Below are 26416 nucleotides of genomic sequence, written 5' to 3'. Positions count from 1 at the left end.
AAAAAAAATAGGCTTCTGGAACAGAGTTATGTTGCTAAAAGGTTGAAGTCATTACTACAGAAGTTTTATGGTCGTCAACATAAACTCGTTGAACCTTATGGTGTTACCATCTGCGCCATAAAAACTGATTTATTCAACGTGTCGTAGTTTTCCTTTCCTCTTTCGTCTACCCCGGACTTGACTTTTTATGAGCAAATCGTCGAGTGTTTCTAGAAAATCAGAGGACTTTTTTATGTTTTCAAGATAAAAATTGAATAACTGTTTTTTTTCTCACTTCACACAATGCCTTGAAAACTTTTCCACCAATTTTCATAATTTTAGTTAACTGCCGCTATCTATTGATTTGAGCAACCTTTCAAATATTAAAATTTTTATTTTTATGTTTTGTGAATGAATTGTCAGTCACATAATAAATTGATAGTGTTGTTCGTGTTGCAGGTGCATGTCCATGGACACTTAGTTTCGTGTGATAATTAACATATATATTAGTTGGTTTGAAATTAGTTTTTAATTCACACAATGAAGGTTGCTATTGAGTTTAGGAGATATAGCCTTAACCACTAAGGAATAAGGGTACCAAAAGATAGCATTTCATTGAAATTAACTCGAGCAAAAGCAAATGAATGTAAATAATATTCCATACTACTAATGCTAGACCGGTATTGATGGTTACGATTTAAACCCTTTAAGATTTTGACCATAAGTGCCAGAAACTATCTTTTTCCTGATTTCTGAAATATAAAAGTATAAAATGTACATGGGAATTTATTGCTTCTAGATTGTACTACAAGGTGTCTTACCGCTAAAGGAAGACTGATTAATTTCTTAAGGTTGTGACTTGAGTTGATTTAGAAAAAAACAAGCATTTTTGTGATGTCTGGTTGATAAGAACTGATCTCATTGAACTTTTACCGCAAGGTACTTTTTCCTCGAAGGAAACTTGAACTAATTAAGGCCAATAGAGGCTACATTGCTTCTGGTGAAATTCTGGTCTTGTGTCAATGTAATCAAACTTCAAAGCTATATCAACTTAGAATGGTGTGTCCATATTCGCCATAGCTTATTCAGTGATTCAGCTCGTCAGTGATATTAACACAATAGTTATTGATAAACTGACTGCCCTGGAAAAGTTTTCTGGATTTTTTGTTAATATCAATAAAGCCTTAATTGATTTTTTTTCGCATAAAATCTGATTTTTTCCCTATAAATTCTACCCCAATAAATTGTCTTTCCTCACTTTCCTCGGCCTTTTTACGCCTTCTGAAATCCTGGATTCGACCTTGAATATGATAATACCCTCTACAATTGTATTATAAAAGTGGCATCAATTGCAGTTAAAGACAAACAAATGTAATTTGAAAATACCAATCTGTGTCCATACTTGCCTTTTGTTCAATACCAATCTGTGTCTACACTTGTTTAGTACAACAAAGAAGTATTAAATGAGAAGTGTTTTAATATAACTACATAGCGTGTTTTATCAGTCTTATTTTTCATATTATAGTTGCATCAAATATATTTATTTGAATAAAAATTATCTGCTGTACACAATAAAACCGAACTCCAATCAGGATAACGTCTCCAATAGCATCATCAAATGTCGCTAGTATCAGCGTTGCAAGAAGATTTACTATAATGCATACAGGTGTTTTCGGTGATATAGGATGAGTTGCGCATAACCGAGAGTGACATCAGGTGATCTTGAAGTGAAAGCATGTCGTATGTTGCTAGTGGCATTCGTAATTTTATTCATTTCAAATTAGTATCATAATGTAAACGATGTAAATAAAATGGAAGTTGTGTGAAAATATCCGAAATAGACAGAAATCATCAAATAATAAATGAACAAGTAAAATAAAAGTACATTGTAATATTTGTTTGACTTACTTAATCTTTATTTTCAAACCGAATTTCATATCACAGATTCATGTTAAAACTGTTATAATCATCTGTTGTGTCATTTGCTAATTGAACCCTTGTCGACTGGTAGTCGGAATTTGGATCGGAGATAATATGAAACGGTACATGATCATACTTATCACCATCATCATGAGTCATTCTAACAGAAACGTCATATGTAGGATCACTTCCGGTGTTCGTAGGTAGATGGTCATAGTTTGAACACTCTAATAAATCTGTTTTCTTGTCGACTGAACTGAGATGGTCATAAGTTCCAATTTTGTCGTTGTTTAATACACTTATGTTTGTAGATACTGTGTAGTCAGATTCATTTGCGCGTTTCAATGCTCTGTTAAGGTGATCGTATTCTAAATTATATGCGTAGTCACTTTCTGGTTCGGTTGATTGAGCAAAACTGTAGGTGTCAGTCTGATTTTTGTTTCTAATCGGTTTGGCAAGACAGTAATTCGGTGGCGAGATTTCGTTTTCACTGTTTTCATTATTATTTGGAAATCTGTTGGAGTGTCTATCTGTTTTAGTAGTTCCATCTATTTGATTCTGTAAGGCGTGTGTTGAATAGGAAACATGCATCGATTTACTTGATAAAGAAATAGAATTATCACAATAACAACTCTTAGATTGGTTTTCACTGCTTTCTTTTCGCCTACAAATAAAAGACACGTTTTTGTCTCTCTTGAGATTATCATGGAGTAATTAACAGTTCATGTCAGGTGAGAAATGAAGTCACCTTCAAAAAACAAAAGGACTTCCTTTCTTTTATAGTATTTCTTGTTTTTAATTCTTTTCATATTACAACTAAAAATTCAAACTTAAACAATTAAAAAGACTGTGAAGATAAATGTTTTTGTTTGTTTGCTTTAAGTCTAAAATTGGAAGTTTGCGTGTGCTTGACGTAATTTCTTTAATATATAACAAATTTGTTATGGTGTACAAAGAATAATTCAACAATTTGCTGTATGCATAGTGGTACCCGGTGACCGGGGTAGTTTTATTGTCGTGTTATTCCTTTAATGTCAGCTAAAGTGGAAGAAATATCTATATACAAATACATTAATGCATTGGAGGGGAAGCAACCAAAAACTAGAAACTTTACAATTTGAAGCTGCTACAATAATAACTAGAATAATAAACTAGACAGAGCATTAAGAGAGATACAGGCACCCCAAAAATTAAATCGTGTGTCCTGAACACCAGTGATAAATTAACCATTCCTAAACATTTTTGCTACGGTGATTTGAAAAAATGGTACCTCAACTTAGTAATTCTTCGGCCTTTTTAAACTTTGATATTTGAAGAGTTAATACTATACAAAGTCCGTTATGCCAATGTGGACATACGTATGAGACTGTTCATCATTATTTTTTTTTAGTATGACCACTTTATAACAATGCAAGAACCAAGCTAATAAGCGACATACAGTGATTTTGTGTAATAAATATCTACATCTACTTGTTGGTCTTGCAGAAAATTTATCAGAAAAAAACAATATCAGGCTGTGTTGGACTTTGTATATTCCTGTGGTAAATGCACAAAAAGTTTCTTATTGGTACACCTCATACCTTGACCTACACTTAGAAATCGATGGTAAAGGATAACTATTGACATAACTATACGAAAAACGCAATAACTTTTTATTTTTTATGTCACATAAAATTAACTTTAAAAGCGACCTTTTGATTTTGTCGATTCAATCGAAGAAAAATGTCAATACATATAATTCTTGAATCCAATGAAAATTGCATTATTCCTGTTATTTTCTATTTCAGACATTAAAAACAGGTAACAATGTGCTAAATTGTTTCCTACTTTGTTTCATCATTAAACATAAACAAGTAGATCATACCTTCTTTTAAGAAAAATGAGGACAACCAGAATCCCCACAATCACAGCCACAACTGCTACTACTGTACCTAGTGCCACTGAAACTGTAACAATATTTAGACTATTGTATCATCCATTTCATTGCATAGAATAACATTTTCGATCAGTAAATAAAAACAAATTAATGAAAATTCCTTTAGTTTGCAAGACATGGACGTATTATAACTATAAACAATTTAACAATAAATTGTTACATACATTAAACCATGAATAAGTTTATTCCTTCCTGTTACAAGGAAAGTATTCTGAAATGTAACTAAAAATTGTAATAAATTACATGTATACGTTTTTACACAAATGTTTTAACTAAGTCAGCAATGCGTTTAAACACTTATAAAAACAAGGACTTGTATACGTTAAGGCTTGTGCAATAGATTATATGTTGATGTTTACGGTGGTTTAACGTTTTACCTTTTGGTTTTCGTTTCTTTATACATGCGTGTATCATAAAATATCAGCAGACATGTAGACAGTTGAATTAAGTTTCGATTTTTATCCTCGTAATTACCAGTTCGGTTTTCTATTTTTATTTATATTATTTAAGACCATTTTTCTTCTAACGGTCTAAATCAGAATGTATGGTAATTTTACTCAAGCTTTGCTTTAAATTGTTTCAATTTGATTTCTTTAGAGCAAAGTGAAATTGTTTACAAAACATTAATAGAGACAATTCTTTTGTGATAGACAAGTAAATAGGCGATTTATTTACTGTTGTTTTAAAGTAAACTGTTTGATAATTTGATTAACTGTATATAGTAAATACTTTGCTACTCAATAAAACAATAACCCTGAAAACCAATCTACCTTTAGAGGCCCCGTCATTAGGTTTATTTGAATATCCATGCTGTATAACAGCGGAATGTAACAAGTCATTGCTATTTTCTAAAAACAAAAAAGAAAAATAAGATTTTTATCTACTTTAATCTTTCTATCTTAACAATCACAAACTATTTACTTGTTTAGCGTACAGAAATCCTTTATCTTTATTTGAATTTTTGTTAATTGTATTTTCATAATCACAAGATGTTGTAAGTTATAACAAATCGATGTTACTGAGAATTTTATTTTGTAAAGCGAATGCATTTTGCATATAAAGTATTTATTTGAAAAGAAGATATGTTATTTCACCCCTAAATTAAATTTAAAAACATGACAGTTGCTGCATGTATTTTCCTTTTAGATAATGTATTTTACATATCATTTTTTGAAAACATTTAAAAATCGAAATGTATACTGTTTTTCAGTTGAAAGAAACGCAATATACCTTTTCTGCATGAAAACCGAAACATGTTATTCCTGCAATTCTCTCTTTTGTAGGAACGTATGTTACCATCTTCTATGTAAAAACATTTTAATAGCCGTCTTTCGTCGATTACATCTAAAAATATTACGTACATAGGTTAGGTTGAAACTCGAAATAATTCATTATATATATATATATATATATATATATATATACAAATTCTCCTTCAGTAATGAGTGTATTTATCCAGACGGTAAAATTAATTAAAATAATTAAACAAATTAAACATAGTTTAAAACAAGATCTGAAGGAGAATTGGTTTCTTCCATGAAATCTGTAGAAAACTCGGTTATTTAAAATGGCGGGAAGACTCGCTATAATTGAATCAACGCCGGTGGTTGAAAGTCACATGCATTTTTAAACACCGGCTTAGAATGGGAGAAAATATATCGTTATTATTTCATTGAACCAACTACAAAAGAAATCAAATGTATTTTTTTCATACAAAACCCACTTTTACACAATTATATTTTGCATGTACCTTGATTGATATTGTCTCAAACAGACATAATATTGGATGAGCTTTTCAAACAATAAAAAGGCCTTTTTTTATCATATATGATTAAATAATATGTTAAAATTTATATTAGTACAATAAACCAAATTTTTATGCGTTCCAACATTTCTAAAATATCAAAACGGTATGGATTTATTAAAACTGTATACTTTGTCAGTGATGTCAGTAGCATAGTCGTATGAACAGAATTACATTTAACGTCTATGTTTTAAACCAAACACTGCAGTGTTATGTAGAGAGAATATTACATAGCAAATAGACCTCAGTGTCTTGAGACATCTTGAGATGTCTTGAGACATGTAAAACTTAAATGTCTTGAGACACTCTAAAGACATGTCTTGAGACATCTTGAGACATTATTTAATATCTTGAAGTCATATTTTAAGACTTGAGACGTGAATTTCATGTCTAAAGACATCTTCAGATCATATTCTCTTGCCTTTTAAGACATATTGAAACACATCTGGTGACCAAAATTTCATGTTTGAACAAGTCCATATATACATGTGCAAGCACATGATTTAAAAATTTTAACACACTGTATCTGTAAGCAAGCCACAATATATACATGTACATAGTCAGCTGTTATAGGATACATAGCACCTTATTCATAAAAAGAATATCGTTTGGCTAGATCCTTTAATCTCAGTTTCCGCAATATAGATGACGTATTATCTTTAAACAATCCTAATTTCGGGATTTGATAAACAATTTGTCCGTGCACATTAACTGGTGCCGGACGTATTTTGGAAACCTGTCTAGTACCAACTACTAGTTTGTTCCAAGAAAGGTCCGCCCCTTTTTTTTAAGTCCGTACCAATTTCAAATTCATATAAATAATTTATCCTTTATAAATGTCTATTAAAATTTAATTTTTTTAATAATTATTTCTCCACAATAATTTAGATGGAGTAAATGAACCGTGATATAAACTGGCCTGAAAATGTATCGTTCTGAGTGGACGATTTAAGAGTAAAATCAAATTTTGTTGAAGTCTTTCTAAAATATAAACTGCATACTTTTGAATTTTAGTGACCAGTGTTTTTCAAAGATTGATGTTTGAAGTTACACGATTTAAATTCATTTTTCAATAGTTTCACCAAGTGGCCAGTTAATTTTACATGGTTCAAGTTTGAATAACCCACTAGCGGATCATATGAGCATACAGTCCATAGACCAAATGGAAATAATAAACAATCATGAAAAGTTATGCTGTTAAGATTGCTTTCCATTTTCTTTGTTTTTGTTTTGTTTTGTTTTGTTTTTTGATTTGTTTTGTTTTTTGTTTTGTTTTTTGTTTTTTGTTTTTTTTTTTTGTTTTTTTTTTTTTTGGGGGGGGGGTTATTGTTCTTTCTGTTCCTGGCATGATTTCTCGGAGGTTATTGTATAGTATCTTGAGAACACGTGAAATCTTTTTCCTGTTTTACTTCCGAACTGTGTGAAAATCAAGCCTACTTCTATAAGACGGCTTTAAATAGAAATGGATTATTTTATTCTTCTAATGCATCTTAACGACATGTCTTCAAGACATACTTGACTTGTCTTCAAGACGTGTTTCTACAAGACACGTCTTCAAGTCATGGCATAGTCCAATTCGCTGAAATAAGTTTAAAATCCAATTTGGAGGCTGATCATTTTTTGACATCATGTCTTCAAGGCACGAAACAAAATTTTTTCGTGTATCTCGAAGACATTTGTGATTCCAGGGATGTCTTCAAGACACAAAAGAATCGGAACCATGTCTCAAGACGTTCCACTTATGTCTCAAGACATGTGTGTTTATGTGTCAAGACGTCTCAAGATGTCTCAAAGACACTGAGGTCTATTTGCTATGTAGCTTATGTTTAGGTAAATTGATATTACTTTCTTATTTTCCTGGTAACATTACCTTTTGAATTACAACAAAATGTACTGAACTTACTGTTTTTACGAAGAACATTTTTGAAGGCATCACGTCTGCCACTTGTCCAATGTGGATTGTTCTTATATAAGGGACAATCACTCTGTGTGTGCCATTTCAAAAACGATCCTCTGGCAAAGCAGTAGTTTGAAGCGTCCTCTTGATTGTAAAATTCAGTGGTCTCCATTTTGTAGTCACCATCTGTTAGTTAAAAAATATACATCATGATACAAACACATATCTGAATAAACTGAGAAGATTTAAAATCGTATCAACATATGAATTTAGAAGTATTTCAAAAAGCTCTGTCATTTCTTGGCAGTACAAAATATACATCTGTGTTGACAATTGATTTCGTTCTTGCAAATCTTCAAAACTGAACCGTTTAAGTGTCATGCTATTTTTTATGATATCTCCCTGTAAGTACAAAAAAATGCACAAATAGTTTTCACTTGAAGTGAGAACTGTTTCTCATTAATCCAGTGATGTATAATTAAGATAGATTATACGTGGGAGTGGTAAAGGGTGGCATCTTAACGGATGTACGCGCAAAAATAACCTGAATGAATATTTAAAAAATAAAATATCAATATAAGATAATAATAGAAATGAATAAAGAATAATTGTTCGAAGAACTTCATAGCTACCAATAGGTATTAAGATAACTCTGTTCAATGAAAACGTGTTTACTAATAAAGGAAGAAACTGGAAAAAATAATACTTATGAGCTATTCTCAGAGGATAAAAACATTGAAGGAAATAATTTGAAATCACAAGTGTCCTATACGTTATTCTGGCATGTTAACATGGAAAATAAACAATAACAGTTTTCATTTTTTTTTTAAAATCTCGTTGCCATGGTAATTTTCACTCCAGTGCTCGGAAGGTCATTCCTTGCCATTTTCTATGTTTTATTTATGGGTATAAAGTGTGGTCCTTTACTTGCTGACCTTTTCCTTCACTCTTTTGAGGCTGACTTTATAATTGATCTGATCCGAAATAAAGAATATCGTTTAGCTAGATTCTTTAATCTCAGTTTCCGCCATACAGATGACGTATTATCTTTAAACAATCCAAATTTCTGGGATTTGATACATCGCATCTAAAGAGCTTGAGATAAAGGATACTACAGACACTGTGAAGTAAGCTTCATATCTTGACCTACACTTAGAAATCAATGGTAAGGGAAAACTATTGACCAAACTTGACAAACGTGATGACTATTTATTCAAAATTGTCAACTTTCCTTTCATCTGTGGCAACATCAATTCAGCACCTGCGTATGGAGTGTTCATATCACAACTCATTTGTTAAGCCAGAGCTTGCCGAAACTACGCACACGTTTTGTGTCGCGCTAGAACTCTAACAAATAGTCTTCTTGAACAGGGTTATGTTGGTACAAGATTGAAATCATCACTACAGAAGTTTTATGGTCGTCATCATAAACTCGTGGATCGTTGTGGTGTATCAATCTGCACCATTAAAACTGATTTAATTTAACGGGTCATAGTTTTCCTTTCCTCGTTTGTCTACCCCGGACTTGACTTTTTATGCGCAACTCAGCGGGTGTTTCTATAAAAGCAGAGGACGCTTACCCTACCGGTGCACCTGGTCCATGTTCCCAGTTTTTAGTGGAGTCCGAGTTGCTCATTTGCTTTTGTTACTTTGTATGTATGAATTTTGTTATTTTATGTTCTTTGTTGTGTATGTCTGTTTTCCATTTCTAGTCTATGTCCCTGGATTATATTCTTTTGATTACCGCTATAACCGTAGTTTCCTTGATTACTCTTACAAAACATGGCACAGATAAATAATTGATTTTTAAATGTTACAAATGAACTTTGAAAGTTGATATACTAGCTTTTTTATATTTATTTGAATTCTTTTTTTCCAGAAAGTGTTGTAGCCTATTTAAAATGGTTGAAAGTATGAATGAATTGCCCTGTAAAAATATAAATAAATAAAATTACTATGTTCTCTTCGAAAATATTTTCTCAAGAAAAAAATTTACAACTCTTTAGCTTTCTCTTAATTTTGTACTATTAAGTATTTAAATATACATGAATCAGAATTTTGAAAAATGAATGTTTCGTTGTTCTCTTCGAAAATATTTTCTCAAGAAAAAAATTTACAACTCTTTAGCTTTCTCTTAATTTTGTACTATTAAGTATTTAAATATACATGAATCAGAATTTTGAAAAATGAATGTTTCGTTCTGTGACATTTTGTTTATTTGACATTAGACATTGGGCCCTCGAGTTAACATTATGTATCCATTGACACTCAGGGGAGGTAAAATCCGATATGCCCAATAAGGAGGTGAATGTTTTTTTTTTTTGTTTTACTTGTTGTTTGTTTGTTTCAGTTATTAATTTATCAGGATTTTCCCCAAATTCATTTTACTATATAAACCAACTTAAATAAATTATACCACAGGTTTTACGATAGTTTTCCGTGCAACTCTTATACATCCTGACCAAGCCACTACTACATTTGTATGCGACAATACAATTTGAATCCTTCTTTCGATAATTCTTGGGGTCATAATCCTTTAATTTATCTGAAAAATTACACAATGTTGATGACAAACACTTTGCTGTATTTTGTATTTAAAATGTCTGTTGTAATTTTACCATCGAGTTTTTCTTGACACCGACAATTAACCATTTACCTCCAAATTAACCATTCGCCAATAATTCATTTTCAATTGTACCAGGCTTTCTGATTGGATAAAGAATTTGTCCATCACCTTATAGACCATAGTTTGCAATGGGACTGTGAGGTTAACGACATTTTTACTGATTTATTCCTGAAATGTTGACACTAAAATTAAATTATAAGGAATGACTGTTATATGTTTTAGGCCAGTTTAAAATAACATCAATGCCCGCGGTGCACACTTGAAAATAATCTGTTACGCAGGTTATTTACTGTTCACCGCGTGATTGAGGTTATTCCCCATATACCAAAAAAAAAACCAGCTATCCTTTATATAATACGTGATATTCAAATATGTAAAATGAAGAAGAAGAAACTGTGATGACGTATACATTAAAACGCTAAAACTTTAAATTTGTTCATTTTTGTTTTTGGTTTGTTTTAAATCGAGGCTTTAGCGATTAATCAATTACACCCACCGACTGGATAACATTAAACAACTGTCACCTATGTTTCTGTTCTCAAACAATTTTAAGAAGTCCCATGTCACAATTAATAAACTGTTAATATTGATTCATATATCGGACAAATAACGATTCGTCATAAAAAAGGGACAATTCAAAGATATAAGAATTTAGAAACATTTAAAAAAAAGTTACAAGAAACATAGGTGATTCAGATACCCATTGTAAACAACATAATAAAATAAACGTATAAAATTTAGATAAGGAAAAAAAGACAGAACATACAATTAAAGCACTGGCAAAGTGAAACTCCGGTCAAGTTTGGAGGGTTGTCATTCCGATAAGAAATCTAACAAAAACATATGCCTCATTTATGAGATAGAAACTTTAATCAAATTTTGATGATGACCTTAAAACTGTTGTTGTGATTATTTAAGCTTAAGTATTCTGAACATACCACTGACAATATTATAGCTTTAATAAGAACACATGGCACGCAGTAACGGATCAATTGTAAAACATATATTCAATAGGCAGAAAATGTAGGTATATAACTCAAAAGAACGGGGATATTTACAATTGGGAAAGTGAAAAATACGTTATGTCAAAAGTCCTTTCATTTATGTAAAGGTATAAAAAAACATGTATCAGTTGTCTATTTGTCTCTCTTATTACTAGTCATTTGTGTCGATCAAATGTAAGTTATTCTGGAAATTTATATAATTACCGAACTGAAATTGAAGAACAGTCGCTTTTCTTTTTTTTCCATGATAGTGCTTTTACATCATAGCCTCATATAAATAAGGAAAACAGTTTGTCTCTATACATGTTTCTGTGTTATGTTGGACTCAATAGACAAATGATGTCAACCAAAAAATCTCAGATGATTTCTTGTTTGTTCACAAGTAATTCCAAAGAACATTAGATTAGACTCCAGATTGATACTTATGTCCTCCTAATTCATAATGCTGAATGATAAAATAAGAAAATTGACCGAAAAATGACAAGGGAGTATACCATACTGGGTATAAAAAAACTGAATGTCTAAAAGGCAGTGTAGTTCTTCTACATATAGCAATGTTTTCTTTAAGAGACAGCATGGCCTACAAATCTTTTGTGATATCCAACGTGGTACGCATGTATGCTGATTTTTTTTTAATTACAGAGAATCGAAGACTTAGATCTCTTTCTTTATGAAACATGATAAAAAGTAGGTAGCTTAAAAAATAAGTGGAAACTTTTATTACACCACCTCTGAAAAAATAAGCCAATCTCCGCTCCGCATTACCGTCACGTGAAGACCGTGTCTTTCTAATACTCGGTGCCTTATTTAGAGATACACAATCACGTTCTTACCGTTTATATTTAAGAAATATGGCCACCAAACTGTCCGCAAACTTGTCAGCAGATACATAATATACTTATACGTAAGTCATCGATGGGGTACATTCAGTACATAGTTATATAGTGCTGGTCAGTTAATTTTATACCTGGCGAGGCGCATAATTCTGCGATATGAAATTAACTATAAAATGGTACTTTGTGAAACATAATTCTTACCCAACAACAAATATACTGAAAACGGAATTTTTACCATCATATGTTTTATATACACAATACATTTGTCCATTTAGATCATTAGTTTTAAGACTGGCAATGTGCACCTTGATAAAAGACCACGGAATTTGAGTTGAGAAAATGATAATGTTTTCTTACAAACCCGCTTTAGTTAAAAGATAAGGTCAATTTTGCACTTACGTTCCCAAATAGTCACACATCCGTCCTTATTACATTCGCATCCCGTGTATATGGCAATGTCTTCCAAACAAATGCAATACTTGTCCTGAAAAAGAAACATATACTTAAAAGAATAAATCTAAGAATTAAAATAAATAATAAATTTAAAACAAATCTAAGTTTGTCACTAAGATAAGTGTATTTACATAAACGTGATCTTGACACTCGTGTTTCTGAACCTACCTCATCAATATACTGACTTGTTGGCATCATTTTGGATATTGGTTTCCACAAACTCTTTAAACTAGTTTGTGTAAAAGGTCAAGATGAAGAAAAACGATTACTTCATCCACTAGTATAGATGCTACAGACACTGTAAAGTCAGTCTCATATCTTGACCTACACTTAGAGATCGATGGTAATGGAAAACTATTAACCAAACTTTACGACAAACGTGATGACTTTTCATTCAGAATTGTCAACTTTCCTTTCATTTGTCATCACTACAGATATCTTATAGTTGTCATCATGAACTTGTGGATCGTTATGGTGTATCCATTTGCACCATAAAAACCGATTTGTTCAATGAGCAACTCGGCAGGTGTTTCTAGAAAAGAAGATGACGCTTACCCTACCGGTGCACCAGGTCCATGCTCCCAGTTTTTATTGGAGTTGTAGTTGCTCATTTACTTTTGTTACTTTGTATGTATGATTTTTGTTACTTTATGTTCTTTGTTGTGTTTTCTGTTTTCTATGTCTGTTCTTTGTCCCTGGATTACATTCTTTTGTTTTTTCCTGGAATCTGGGTTCCCTTGATTACACTATTTAATAAGCAATAAAACTCAATGATAATGTAACCATATAACATCAATTAAAAACGCGAATGACCCTTTCAATAACATTCCTAAGTAAGAATACAATGTAAGAACAAGAAAAAAGACCTACAAGTAACAAAAATTGGATTTTGCTTTAAGCCCATCAATTTACGATAAAATTACCTTTATGCCAAAATATTTTTGATCTTTGCATACCGACTGACAAAGGTATTTTTCACTACCATGTCTTACATCCATAGGTATTGAGCTTGGATCTACGTCTATCTTATAACAACCTGAAGTACAGTTTATTACAACATGTCAAATAGCTTGATACTTGCTAATTTATTTCGAGGAAAAAATTGTGTTAAATAAAGTATTTATACTCGACGTCACATACAGCACATCTTCGATTTGAAGCTCTATTTTTTAAACTGTCGGGACTTACCGCTAGAGTTGTCTCTCTTTTATTTAATCTGAAGATAGTTCGCATATATGCATGACGTGATAGTTCCAACGAGTCATTTATTGGCTGAAATCGTGCGTAACAAATCCTTACGGGAAAATCCTATACTAATATCCGCCATGTTGGTTTCTACGGGACGTTTTCTTTACAAACGAAGTTCGTAAGTTCCCGTCGAACTCCGGTGACAATCGTCTGCTTGATCAACTTCTCGGTGTTGTACGATGTTTGCGTAGAATAAATCCGAGATATCCGAATCAGCGCCGAAATGCATTCTGGGTTCTTCGGTTTTTGGACAAACCATTTAAACTTAAACATTATCTCCTAGCAACCCGATCATTGTAAACATGGCCGGCTTTTGACAATGTAAATATTGGGACCGAGCATTAAAATCTCACCGGAATTTAACGATTCAATATTTAGGGTGAAGCCGTTTGGCTAAACGAATGAGCAAGTCATTTAAGACAATTTAAAGGAAGGTAGGTATCAATAAAGTCGTAGAAAATATTTTTATTCAAATTTTAACAGTATCTTATTTATGTGACGCCGAGTATAGTAACTTTCGGTCAAAACGCATTCACATTCTTCAAAACTGCTTTCATTTTAAGATATGTTATTTCTAAACATCAGAACGCTGAGATCATGGCAGTTGAAACATGTAAAGTGGATGAGTAAACACATATTTATGAAATTGAGATTGCAGGTTTCTTTAAGTTGTTTTTTTATTGATATAAATATATACATATTGATATAAATTGATATAAAAATTATACGTCTATTTGCAATATCTGAACTTGTTTTTACCTTTAATGTAAGCCCAATCAGTAAACTCTTCATATTTTCCCAACCATATTCCAGTGTCCATTCCATTGTCGTATAATAGGTTTTTAATCACACTAACGTTGCTCTCCATTATAAGTCCTTTTTGTCTGCAGTATGTTGTGGCATTGATCCAAGAAAGGCTGGAATCTTCTAATGTAGCATTTTTGTGTGCTGCTTAAAAATGGTAATATTGTAATTCTTAAAATGTTTAAGTGCATTAAACGCATTAAAATGTATTAATGAAGTGACATAAGTATATACATATCATGCAATATATACTTAAGAGATGATTGATTGATTTTTATTTTTTTTTCTGTCTTTTCATCGCTGCTGTTGTTTTTATTTGTACATGTATTAAATATCCTTGACTTAATGTCTGATTTAAATTCATTCCTTGAAATAAACTACATTTAGTTGATATTGATACGAAGTGCGAATATAATAAAATACAGATAGTAACTCCTCCATGAATTAAGAGGCAAAGAAAGTATCTAAAAAAGTAATGGTAAAAAATTCAACCAGTTCCACTCAAATTTAAGAGCAAACAAAGTTTTTCCTTTGTTTTATCGAGAAAGGTACTTGTGATTGGTTACATTATTGATTTGTAAGGTACAATTTGGCATTTATCGGCGAATATTTACCAAAAATGATTTTGCCATTATTTCATCCATGACCATGAACATTTTACAATGTTTGTGCTAAACTACCAGGTTTACTTTTTACTTCAAATATCAAAAGAATGTTATAATCACTCTTATTTATCTAACTTTCATCTTCCTTGACGAACTATTGATTACACTAAAAGCAATAATGATGTGCAAGAGAAACATCGTGATTTTGTAGATCTTCTTCAACTGATTGCGAATTGTGTGAAAGTAGTTTTTATGTAGAAATTATACAAACGGCGATGCATTAGACCAGAAGTTCACCATATGGCCATGATTTTTTGTGTCTTTTCATGTTTTGTCTTTAACATGCACTGTGTATAAATTCTTTCAAAATATTTAAATATGTGAACACATTTTCGGGTAGGACGGATCTCAGTCCCTGATCCCAGTGAAAGGAAACCTTGTCCTTTCGATCCCAAGAACTTTAGCAAAACTTAACCTGGCATTTGCCAGTCTTGAACATCAAGACCCGATCACTTGACACTTTCGAGCCGAAACGCATATCAATTCACCCTCCTGTTACACTGTAAATACAAATGAGTCAATTCAGTGATTTTGTTAAAAATTAAGCTATCCATCTGTTTCCTATACACGTGAAATTTCCAGCTGACCAATTGACTTTGACAGTCAGAGGTCTTGGTCGTTGTGATTTTCATATGACAATTAACGTTTGAATGTTTTATATGACATCTTATTTACAAAATCAGGCGAGATTGCATTATCATACTCTAATGTACCTTAATGAAACTAATTTCAAATTCACCTTACCTAAAGCCACGAAAATAAAACTAAACAGTACTATTATTGTTGGAAACATCATCTTCAAAACGGTTGAAAAATACGTCATTAGATACAATCTTAAAAAAAAACAAATGAATGATCATTACTTAGATACAAGAAATTTATATATTGAAGTTGTTTGTTTGTTGGGGTTAGCGTCCGAGCAGCAATATTTCAGCTATATTCAGACAATGAACATGAAATGGATGATAAAATGAACATGAAATGAAAAAAAAGAATGGGTCACAAGGATAATAGGGTCGACAAATTTTGACTGCCACTGGAAAAAGGGGGGATGAGTTAGGTCGGGCAATTTAGCCTCCTGTGGCGGAGTGCAAAGGTTCCTACTACTATCGAATACCACAGCAGGGTTCTTTAACGTGCGAGGAACGTGGCATCTTTCCCAACACGGTGCACCACTATGGTTTGCGGTCAGGTTTTCCGTATTATAGCCTGACAACCCCAGCATGCAACACGCCAGGGGTACCCCATTCCACGTCCTGGGGCACACATCCCAGTTGCTCTGTGGGCAGAGCGCCTAACCCCTGGCTAGGGTTCTGAGCACTATTTAGTCGCCTTATACGACAAGCTTAGCGCTGCTGCAGGCCTATTCTGTTAACACCCGGACCTGCACGGGATCATATATATTGAAGTAAATTAAATACAAAATAAATAAATTTCATGATATGAAGTATGAGATTAATTCGTTGTCAAATGTTATCGCCATGATACATGAAGTGACATAACGTAAGTATAGTATGACCATTTTTTTTTATTTTGTTAAAGTGTGCTTTGGTTGATATTTAATCATTATACTCAAGTTGAACGAAAATATGCTTAAAGTGTTATGTTATATGCATGTAAAAATAAATTACTACTCTTTTAGTTTTAATAGTTTTCCTTCCCTCGCCCATATTCCTCGGACTTGACTTTTTATGAGCAATTCGGCGGGAGTTTCTAGAAAAGCAGAGGACGCTTACCGTACTGGTGCACCTGGTCCATGCTCCCAGTTTTTAGTCCGAGTTGCTCATTTGCTTTGTATGTATAATTTTAGTTACTTCCTGACCTTTGTTGTATATGCCTGCTTTCCATGTCTAGTCTTTGTCCCTGGATTGCATTCTTTTGGTTGCCGCTTTAACCTTGGTTCCCTTGGTTATTCTTGTATATAATTCAATCTAAATGTAAATACACCACTGGTCAGCAGTAGAGTATAATTGTTAATTGTTTACAGTAAGATAAGGCAATTAATGTTTTCGCTCTATACTGGCAGTATACTTACATTTTTCCAATACAATAATTGACTTAATGAAATTAGTTATTGAAAGCCATAATTAGCATCATTCATGCCATACCATTTCGAAAATGCGTACTGATTGCTGATCAAGTCGATTGACCCAGGAATAAATGCAAACTTCGGATAATGATACCTGAGAGGAAACATACCAGGAAGGATGTTGTTGTGACACTAATGACCCGTTTATTCACTGTCTTCTTCTGGCCTACAGACAAAGACATATGAAATAATTATATAAATATAATTGCTGTTTGATAGTAATATTTCCAAGTTATAGTGTTCTTTCAGATAATTAAATTATGCTCGAGGTTATGTCACAATTATTTAATACAATTTATACATTAATCACAACGGATTGATAAAAAACAGTAGTTAATAAAGTATTTAATAACTAAAAACTAAGAGTACGAATGCACTTTTCTTGTAAAACACTTACCTGTGTAGTATTAAAATGTATGTCGATGTAATAAGGTAAACTTTATGGATATAAACACGGAAATAAACCATAGGTAGAGATATTTATTGTTCTGTTTAATAATAAAAACGTCTCTTGAATACTTTTATTAGGCTGAATTCTTACGATATAGGTGAAATAACGCAGTGACCACCTCATTAAAGGTTTATTCATAAAAAATTAATTGTCAATCATTTACAGGAAAGTCTACTGCCGTTTTGGAGCCGGTCGCCAAATTTACAAATAGTATATATTCCTTTTTTAAGCTCACGTCTATGTATAATTATAAGGTAAAACCTTCTGTATTAATAATATATAGTTCTCTTAACTCGTTTTGAAAGGAGAATTAAAGTTTTTAATCTAATGTATCATCGCAACATAAATTTAGTCACAAATTCATAGTATGTTGGCTGCGATAACCAAACTCATCAACCAAAATATGATTTTCAGGTACCCTTATATTTTCCAATTCTAGAATCAATTTGTCTCCAAAAAGTAGTCTGAAGCATTTTTGTATTTTATGGTCATTTTAATACCTCGTTAAGGTAATTATCAAATTTTTTTTTATAACTTCTACTTTCTACAAAATGAAGAAAATTGACATACTAGTAAATAGGTATCATTAAGCAGCCATATCTCTCAACTTAATAGTAACAAGAAACTTGCATAAACACTTGTATATGTACCCCTACCCCACCGGTAGATTGCTTCAAGTGCGGTATTTAAAAAAGAAATGCAAATTACATGTAAAAGCAGTATTGAATACATCGGGTTTTGAAACAATAATACGCAACATGTCATTCTTATGTCGTTTTAACGTTTTGATTCATGTTGAAGTATTTTGTTGCAATTTTTCACCTAATTGGACTTTTTACATGGGCTTATTTGAAAGCGAAGATACTGTACAATTGTAATGCATCATATAGAATATAACGAGAAAAGGTATGGTGTATATGTCAAAGAGACAACAGCCCACTGGGATGAAAATGTCAGAAGCTTATTTGAACTATGGTTTTTGAATAAAATATGTAAGTTTTGATATGATGTACATGTGTTACAAGGATGAAATAAACGCACAACTGAATGGTTTTAATTACAAGAATACATTCCTGACTGAATTATAAAAAATCTAAGTCACAAATAAATATTACTAAAAGAAAAACATGAAATACAAACTCCAAAACATATACACAGTAGTCATCGCCTGAATGAGAGCACAGCATTACTCGTTGAACAGTATGCGTATATATATCGAAGAGTTTCACGTCAACTAGCAGGAGATTAGTCAGAGCAGGACGTTGAATATTCATTTTCGTTGAAATACACATCATTCTTAGAACTTACATATATATTTTCAGGTATTTCATTAAAAGGAATTTCTCTGTGTCGCTATTTACCTTTTTGTAACTTTGTTGCTGTTAAATTTTGGGAACATTAAGGAAAAGTGTTACATTTGTAATGATTGTACAGTTCATGACGATTTGAGGATCCTGCTATTCGGAAAGATATTGTTGGTTACAAGCAGCAAAAAAAAGTAATAAAGTGTGTTAAAAATTATTGTTTACAAATATCTTATGAAAAAGATATCTTTATTTATCGGTAATCTGTAATTCTCTCCTCTTATATTGTTTCCATATATTGTCTGGCTCTCGTACTTGAAAAGGTATTCAAAAATATCCGTCGAAGAGTAATGGTTTGTAGACGAACAACTAGATGTTTCATGACAAAAGAAGTACAAAGTCAAAATGTACATCATAAAATGATTAAAAATGCATCATTGATAAATAAAATAATAGTTCCTTTTCTATTCCAATACTGACAATATCTTGTGGAATATCAGAACTTGCGCACTCGTCAAGGTATACAAGGTGATAATATTAGTATCAAATTATAACTTGTGATGAGTTAACGAACCTTAATTGTTATTAAGCATTGCTAATTTTTAATAAAAGATATTTTTTATTCCTCCAAAGTCAATATATTAGATGAAACAAAAGTGAATCAACATTACTGATACAAAGAAACTAAGTGGAAGTTTAGAAATACACGCTTTTCCCATTTTCTTCGTTTATTCATGAAGTATTCTCATAAGATAATAAAAGTTTCAATGCTAGTTTATGTATTAATAAACAAATATTTCTAATTATAACAGATAAAGAAAGAATTGAATTAAGATTACACTTCGGATGAATAAATGGTAAAAGGGAAACAGAAAAGAATACAAGTAGACAGGGAAATCAATATTTTTTATACCTACTAGTAATAAGAGTATCAAATAGAATTATAAATAAGGTACACATGTTAATGTTGATCAAGAATATAAACATTAACTTTATGGCTTACCTTTATAGTATAAAACATAATACAATGAAGTAAGGTAAACAACATGTATGTAAATTTCCCACTCAAAAACCATGGGAACAAGGAAGTCAACTATACCTGAATGTTTTAAAGGTCTTATAAACTATAAAAAGTTAACTGTATCGTATATTTAAGTTAAGTTGTTACGATCAGTGTACTGTGAGACTATTAATGTTACTCGTAAATTATTCATAAGTGTTTTAAAGACCGTCAATATCTGTATACAAGAACTTTTCTATCTATTCATATACAATTGCTCGCAATTTTATTTTTAAATGTTTTAATTGAGCAATTCTGTCTGAGTTCCAAACAGTATGGGAAAGTTATTGGCAGACAATATAAATGACGTGATTAGATGTATCTTAAGTACTATACGTATTTTTGTTATAATTACTGCATCTTTTCATAAATAACACAAATGATACAATGAACCGCAGTCGCATTTCAATCGATTAATGAACAAATATATTTCAGTTTTAAGTACAAAATTAAACAATGTATAGAATGCATTGTAGAATTCAAAGTTAAGGGAGATGACCCTGTAAATGACACTAAAATACAATTAAAACTGTTGGATTTTCAATGTGGATTATCTCCTACGAGCAGACAGATTTGAATGATTAATTATACATTTCATCATATAGACATAAAACGAAAAATGTGTAGCCTTTTTTGGGTGTATCACGTAATACAGAATTTGCATGATTCTTACAAAGACTACTAATTTACGGCTATATAAATACTATCAGTACTTGTACAGTACTTTAAATGCCACAAAAATAGACCGATCATAACAACTTGAATCAAGTCAGGTATTATGTTCTTAATTTCTTCATGTTCTATGTTTTGGACAGTCACCCTTTCACAAATATTTAACAAAACCCTATATAATAACATCCTAATGGTATGTGTTAGACATGTTCACAAGGAATGTGTTCTATTAAGTTCTACTATTTCTCCTATCGGTAGTGACCGATCTGACTCGCATATCTTTACAGAAGTGAAATATGCGATTTGTATACAATACAATACGTTTTTAGATTTAGGTCTTCCTGTTAGTATATAATTTATTCTAATGTTACTGACGAGAGGATATTCCCTGAAACACATATACATCATGTCGAAATTTGCGATATTAATATATTGGCACTTTTGTATTTTAAACATGTTTTTCGGGTGTTTTGAACATATGTTGCAATTTTTCCTTGAAATCTGCATTTAAGAAGAGTAATCAAGAGAATCAATGTTGTAGCGGTAATCAAAAGAATGTAATCCAGGGACAAAGACCAGACATGGAAAACAGACATACACAACAAAGAACACAAAGTAATTAAAATCATACATACAAAGTAACAAAAGCAAATGAACAACTCTGACTCCACTAAAAACTGGGAGCATGGACCAGGTGCATCGGTAGGGTAAATTGAACTTAACTTTATTGTATTAAAGGACCGCGCGAAATTTTAGAAACTCTGGGAACAAACTAACGGACGGACACATAACTTTTCAGAGGTAAGCAAAACTATGACAATGTGAAGAAATCCCTTCTTAAGGCGCAGAACGATATATCATAACGACCCAAAAGTTTTAACGACGACAATAAAACTTTTGAAGTGATGACTTTAAGTTTGTAGTAACATAAACTTGTTCCACGAGAACCGAATTGTTCACCTTGTCATAGTTTCAATTTTTCTTTTGTCTACCCTGACTTGACATTTTGTGAGCAACTGGGCGAGAGTTTCTAGAAAAGCAGAGAACCCTTACTCTACCGGTTCACCTGCTCCATGGTCCCAAATTTTTGTGGAGTTCGTGTTGCTCATTTGATTTTTTTTCTTTGTACAGGTAATTGTGTTGGTTATTCCATGTTCCTTGTTGTGTGCGTTGTTTTCCCTGTTTATCCTTTGATTATTATCTTTTAATTTTTTCTAGAATCTTGGTTTCGGTGATTACTCTTCCAGAAGCCTACTAGTAAGCTCTGGTATAACGTTCTTGAAAATTATGAGCTATATAAATCTTATGATTTTTTACATGATAAGTGTTGTAGCCTTAGAAAGGGATATAAACATTGGTGATCTTTTGGCAAAGATGAACTTTACTTGCAAACTTTTAAACGTTTAATTTTAATTATCAAATTAACTTTTGATGAAACATTGTAGTTGTTGTTCTTCGAAAAGACATATAATTTTATCAGTTCTTTATTTTCCTTGTCTCTTTTACCGACTGCATAGCAAAATAGTTATTACTGATATTATGTCAGTTGCATACCCTTGTTGACTGAGTCGTTAACATTATTTGACGGCAGGTGATTATACTTATCACCGTCATCATGAACAATACTACCGGAAACGTCATATGTAGGATCACTTCTGGTGATAGTTTGCAGCTGGTCATAGTTTAGATACGCTGTCAAATCTGTTTTCCTTTTAACTGAACAAAGACGAAAGTTTGTGCCAATTGTCTGAGCAGACGTTGATTATTCATAATCTCCAGTATGGTTTACAGCACTATTAAGATTTTCATAGTTTGATATATAAACATCGTTATTCTTTTTGTCGATTTGCTGAACAAAACAATAGCTGTCAGTTTGATGATAATTCTCACTTGGTTTGACATAGAATGTTACAATTCTGACAGAAAAAAACTGTTACTGTTTTATTACTTACGTAAAATCGACATTTCACTGAATTTTTGAATTACCGTTAAACTTATAGATAGCCAGAATGGAATGCTTCTTAAGCTAACAAGTATTCAATGCATATAGAATCAAAAGAGTTTTTATAGGATAAATATCACAACGGATGATATAGTCATTTTAAAGCAATTGAAATTTATTGTTAAAATAATCAAATTGAAAATCGATGAATTCGACTTACCTGTGTCTTCTGAAAATTAATGTAACAATTATCACCGCCGTCAACACAGCAAACGCAACAGAAGTAGTACGTGGGCTGAGATAACCTCTGCGCACCCCTCCATTTATCAACCAAAATATGATTTTCAGTTACCCTTATACCTCCATTTACCAATTTGTTGTCGCCAAATAAACTGAATCATTTTTGTATTTTTTCGGCTACTTTTTATACCTCATTGAGGCAAAAATCTACTTTTTGAGTTTTTTTATCCTACGAACTTCATCTTTCTACAAAATCATGTAAACTGACATATGTATATATCATTTCATAATTGAATTTCTGAGCTTTACAATGGTTACAACACGGTTGAGGTAACATTTAGGGTTGTGAGGAAAAAGGAAAAAAAATATACCCCTACCTATCTGAACAATCGCTTAAATTGACATATTTTTCAAAATAGAAACCCCATAGAGTATTAATGGTTCAGTAACAAAATGGCGTATTTGGTATTTTCTGTTTGATATTATCACACTTTATACTTCTGGGGTTCTTTTGATGAATTTTGGCGATTTTCGTATTCGGAGTTTATCAACAAATGCTAAAATAAACGGGATTTTTCGGTCAAAAGTCACAATTCGACTCTACGTTATTGCTCAACTAAAACGTCCCAAATTTGATATCGTTCGGTAGATATTTCAATGTTCTACAAAAATAAACCACGAAAGACTAATTTACAAAAAATGGCAAAAATATTACCTATACCCATCGGAAACTGATCTCAGTATTCCCCTTATAAATGATCCTTTATTGCAGTTGCAGAATTTTCTGCATTACCTCAGTAAATCCAATGACGCCTGAATTATCTTAAACATTAGCATTAGATTCGGTTTTATTGATGTTTACGAATGATAAAATCGACACTACTGAAGCAATGTAAAACAAATAATGATTATCCTTTCTTAAATGAAGGACTGTAACTGAATGATGAAGTACTGCAGTACATCATGTATACTCAGTGCTGTGTTTGAAGTTTTCTTTTTCCCATTTCGTTTCACTAGAAATTATACTAATGGTCACCGATGCTAATATTTTGGTTATACGCCTTTTTCTGTGTTGTGTATTTTTTTGTCCGTTCGTCATCCCAGTGTTTTGTTCCTTTTGCTCACCCTTCGAATCCTGGTTCCCTACGTCATTTTCAAAGACTCCAGTTTTGAATGTTAACAATCGTAGTGACGTCAATTAAAATTTTGCTCGGAGAAAAAACTTTCTGTTATTAATTACTTTAGATGCTCATTGATGTGTGTGTATATGCAAAAGCTTGTTTGAAGTAGCGTACTTGAAAAAATGCCAATTACTGTTGAACTGGAAGGAAATATGAAAATATGAAAAATTCCGTTTTTTATGAAAGACTCATTATTGTCACTTTGAAACTGCAAAATATATGCCTGTCATGTTAAATACATCGATAATTAAAACACAATTACCAAACTTGTATTTTTTGCATCGGATATATGCTAAAAGTAAACATTTCGATTGATGTTGATGTGTTTTCTCACGGGATGACAATATTTTACCTATTGGACTTGGATAACACAAATATTTATTACTTGGGCTCATTAGAAAGCTAAGACACTATGTAATTGTATTTTAATATACAAAAGCTGTGAAATGAACACTCCATACGCAGGTGCTGAAGGGATGTTGCCACAGATGAAAGGAAAGTTGACTATTCTAAATGAAAAGTCATTACGTTTGTCGTAAAGTTTGGTCAATAGTTTTCTTTTACCATCGATTTCTGAATGAATTTTAATACAATAGAAATTATTGGATGTTCGATGTTAATCATCTCCTAAGTAGAGACAGATTTGAATGAATAAGCATTTTATCATATAGACACATAAAGTCATTTTTTTTCTGTATCAGATATCACAGAATTTGCATGATTCTTAATGTTACTTAAGATCTTAACTTAACATTAAAAACAGTACAGTAATGCGACGAAATAAGGTAAACTGCATATATATAAGTTTTCCACACGAAAAGATGTGAACAGGTAATTAATCAAACTCACAAGGTTAAAAAATGATACTTAAGGGGGGGTACACAAAACCTAAGGAAAACTAACTCTGAAAAAAGCCGCAAAATGTTTTTTTTTGTGACATTCTGATATCAAACTTAAACCATCTTTGTGATCAAACGTTTTGTTGAAGCTTGTATACTTTTATTGATTGATATGGATGATAAAATGGACATGAAGTGATGATGACTAAATAAAAATAGGATGGGACACAATTATATTAGGGACGACAAATTTCGATTGCCACTAGAAAAAGGGAGGGATGGGTAGGGTCGGGCAATTCAGCCTCCTGTGTCGGAGCGCAAAGGTTCCTACTCCTATCGAATACCACAGCAGAGTTCTTTAATGTGCGAGGAACGTGACATCTTTCCCAACACTACGGTTTGCAGTCAGGTTTTCCGTATTATAGCCTGACAACCCCAGCATGTAACACGCAAGGGGTACCCAATTCCACCAACTTGGGCACACAACCCTGTTGCTCTGTGTGCAGAGCACCCTATCCCCCGGCTAGGGTTCTGAGTACTATTTAATCCCCTTTTTCGACAAGCTTAGCCTGCTGCGAGCCTATTCCTAGATACCCGGATCCGCACGGGGGTACGTTAATTGAAATGATTCTTATGAAACATGGGATTAAAATATATATATATATATATATATATATATATATATATATATATATATATATTGCTTCTTTTATCAATGTAAGTCACTGAATAAAATTTCAAAAATTTAAAACGAGCCAATTGAATTATAGAGAAGATGCTAGGTACCCCCTTAAATCGTTTGCCATAGTTATTCAATAATAACGTGTACATTGCATGTCTTGTAGTTCAATGCAAGAGGTTGCCGCGTAAATCATTTAAGGTTTTTTTAATGAATGATCTTACAAAAAGAATTCGAATGTGTATGCACATTACTTATATGGGGTAAACTTCCAATGCGATATGGTATATCGGGGGATAAAATGGGAAATTTTGATATGAGAGAATAGGGAAATTTGGTTTCAAATATTTATTTCACTTAATTTGAATAAATGTTGAAGAATCAAAATATCTAATTTGATAATGTAATAATTTGATAAAGATGGAGAATGGTGAATGATATATGGGTGAATGGAATGTTTTTTTTTCAAGACCTGTACCATATCCTGATTCTACCGGAAATCAAAGGAATGTGATCCACGGACAAAGACAAGAAATGAAGAACAGACACACACAACAAAGAACAGAAGACTTCATTCTTTTGATTTCCGCTAGAATTTTGGTTTTTCTTTCAATTTCATTTACTTGCACAATGTTTACTGTTTTGTTTCTGTTAAGATCAATGATTGATTGATTGATTGATTGATTGATTGATTGATTGTTGGGGTTGATCGGCCGAGCAGCAATATGTCAGCTATATTCAGGCGATAACAATGAACGGGATGATAAAATGAACATGAAATGATGAT

At 32.0% G+C, this 26416-nt stretch overlaps 1 protein-coding gene across 18 annotated transcripts; it reads right to left on the bottom strand.

Moving 5' to 3' along the window:
* Window positions 1-1871: 1871 nt before the first annotated feature.
* LOC148597665 (uncharacterized) lies at window positions 1872-20122 on the bottom strand. Of its 18 annotated transcripts, none has more exons than XM_088560112.1 (12): window positions 20020-20101; window positions 17372-17427; window positions 15917-16005; window positions 14463-14654; window positions 13379-13491; window positions 12402-12486; window positions 9953-10081; window positions 7510-7722; window positions 5066-5179; window positions 4606-4683; window positions 3764-3845; window positions 1872-2563 (listed from the first exon to the last, which is right to left on the bottom strand). In XM_088560112.1, the coding sequence occupies exons 3-12, from the start codon at window positions 15993-15995 to the stop codon at window positions 1918-1920; spliced, it is 1731 nt and encodes a 576-aa protein (XP_088416238.1). In that variant the 5' UTR covers window positions 15996-16005; window positions 17372-17427; window positions 20020-20101; the 3' UTR covers window positions 1872-1917. The 18 variants fall into 18 exon arrangements, with proteins under 18 accessions (XP_088416238.1, XP_088416240.1, XP_088416236.1 ...); XM_088560114.1 differs by having other exon boundaries at window positions 14463-14651; XM_088560110.1 differs by having other exon boundaries at window positions 17356-17427; window positions 20020-20094.
* Between the last annotated feature and the right edge of the window lie 6294 nt (window positions 20123-26416).

This window comes from Perna viridis, chromosome 14, assembly GCF_037379345.1.
Source record: "Perna viridis isolate PV_CMFRI_1.1 ecotype Kerala chromosome 14, ASM3737934v1, whole genome shotgun sequence".
Taxonomy (NCBI): domain Eukaryota; kingdom Metazoa; phylum Mollusca; class Bivalvia; order Mytilida; family Mytilidae; genus Perna; species Perna viridis.
This window is presented reverse-complemented; position numbering and strand designations above follow the sequence as displayed.

What these genes read in the sequence shown, in the direction of transcription:
- LOC148597665 (XM_088560107.1), bottom strand. Translation starts at nt 20,092, where the DNA reads ATGGTTTTTGAGTGGGAAATTTACATACATGTTGTTTACCTTACTTCA. An exon ending in TAATGACGGGGCCTCTAAAG is followed by an intron (nt 3,846 to 4,605) that starts GTAGATTGGTTT and finishes ATATTGTTACAG; the next exon opens with TTTCAGTGGCACTAGGTACA. An exon ending in CTCATTTTTCTTAAAAGAAG is followed by an intron (nt 2,564 to 3,763) that starts GTATGATCTACT and finishes TTTTATTTGTAG; the next exon opens with GCGAAAAGAAAGCAGTGAAA.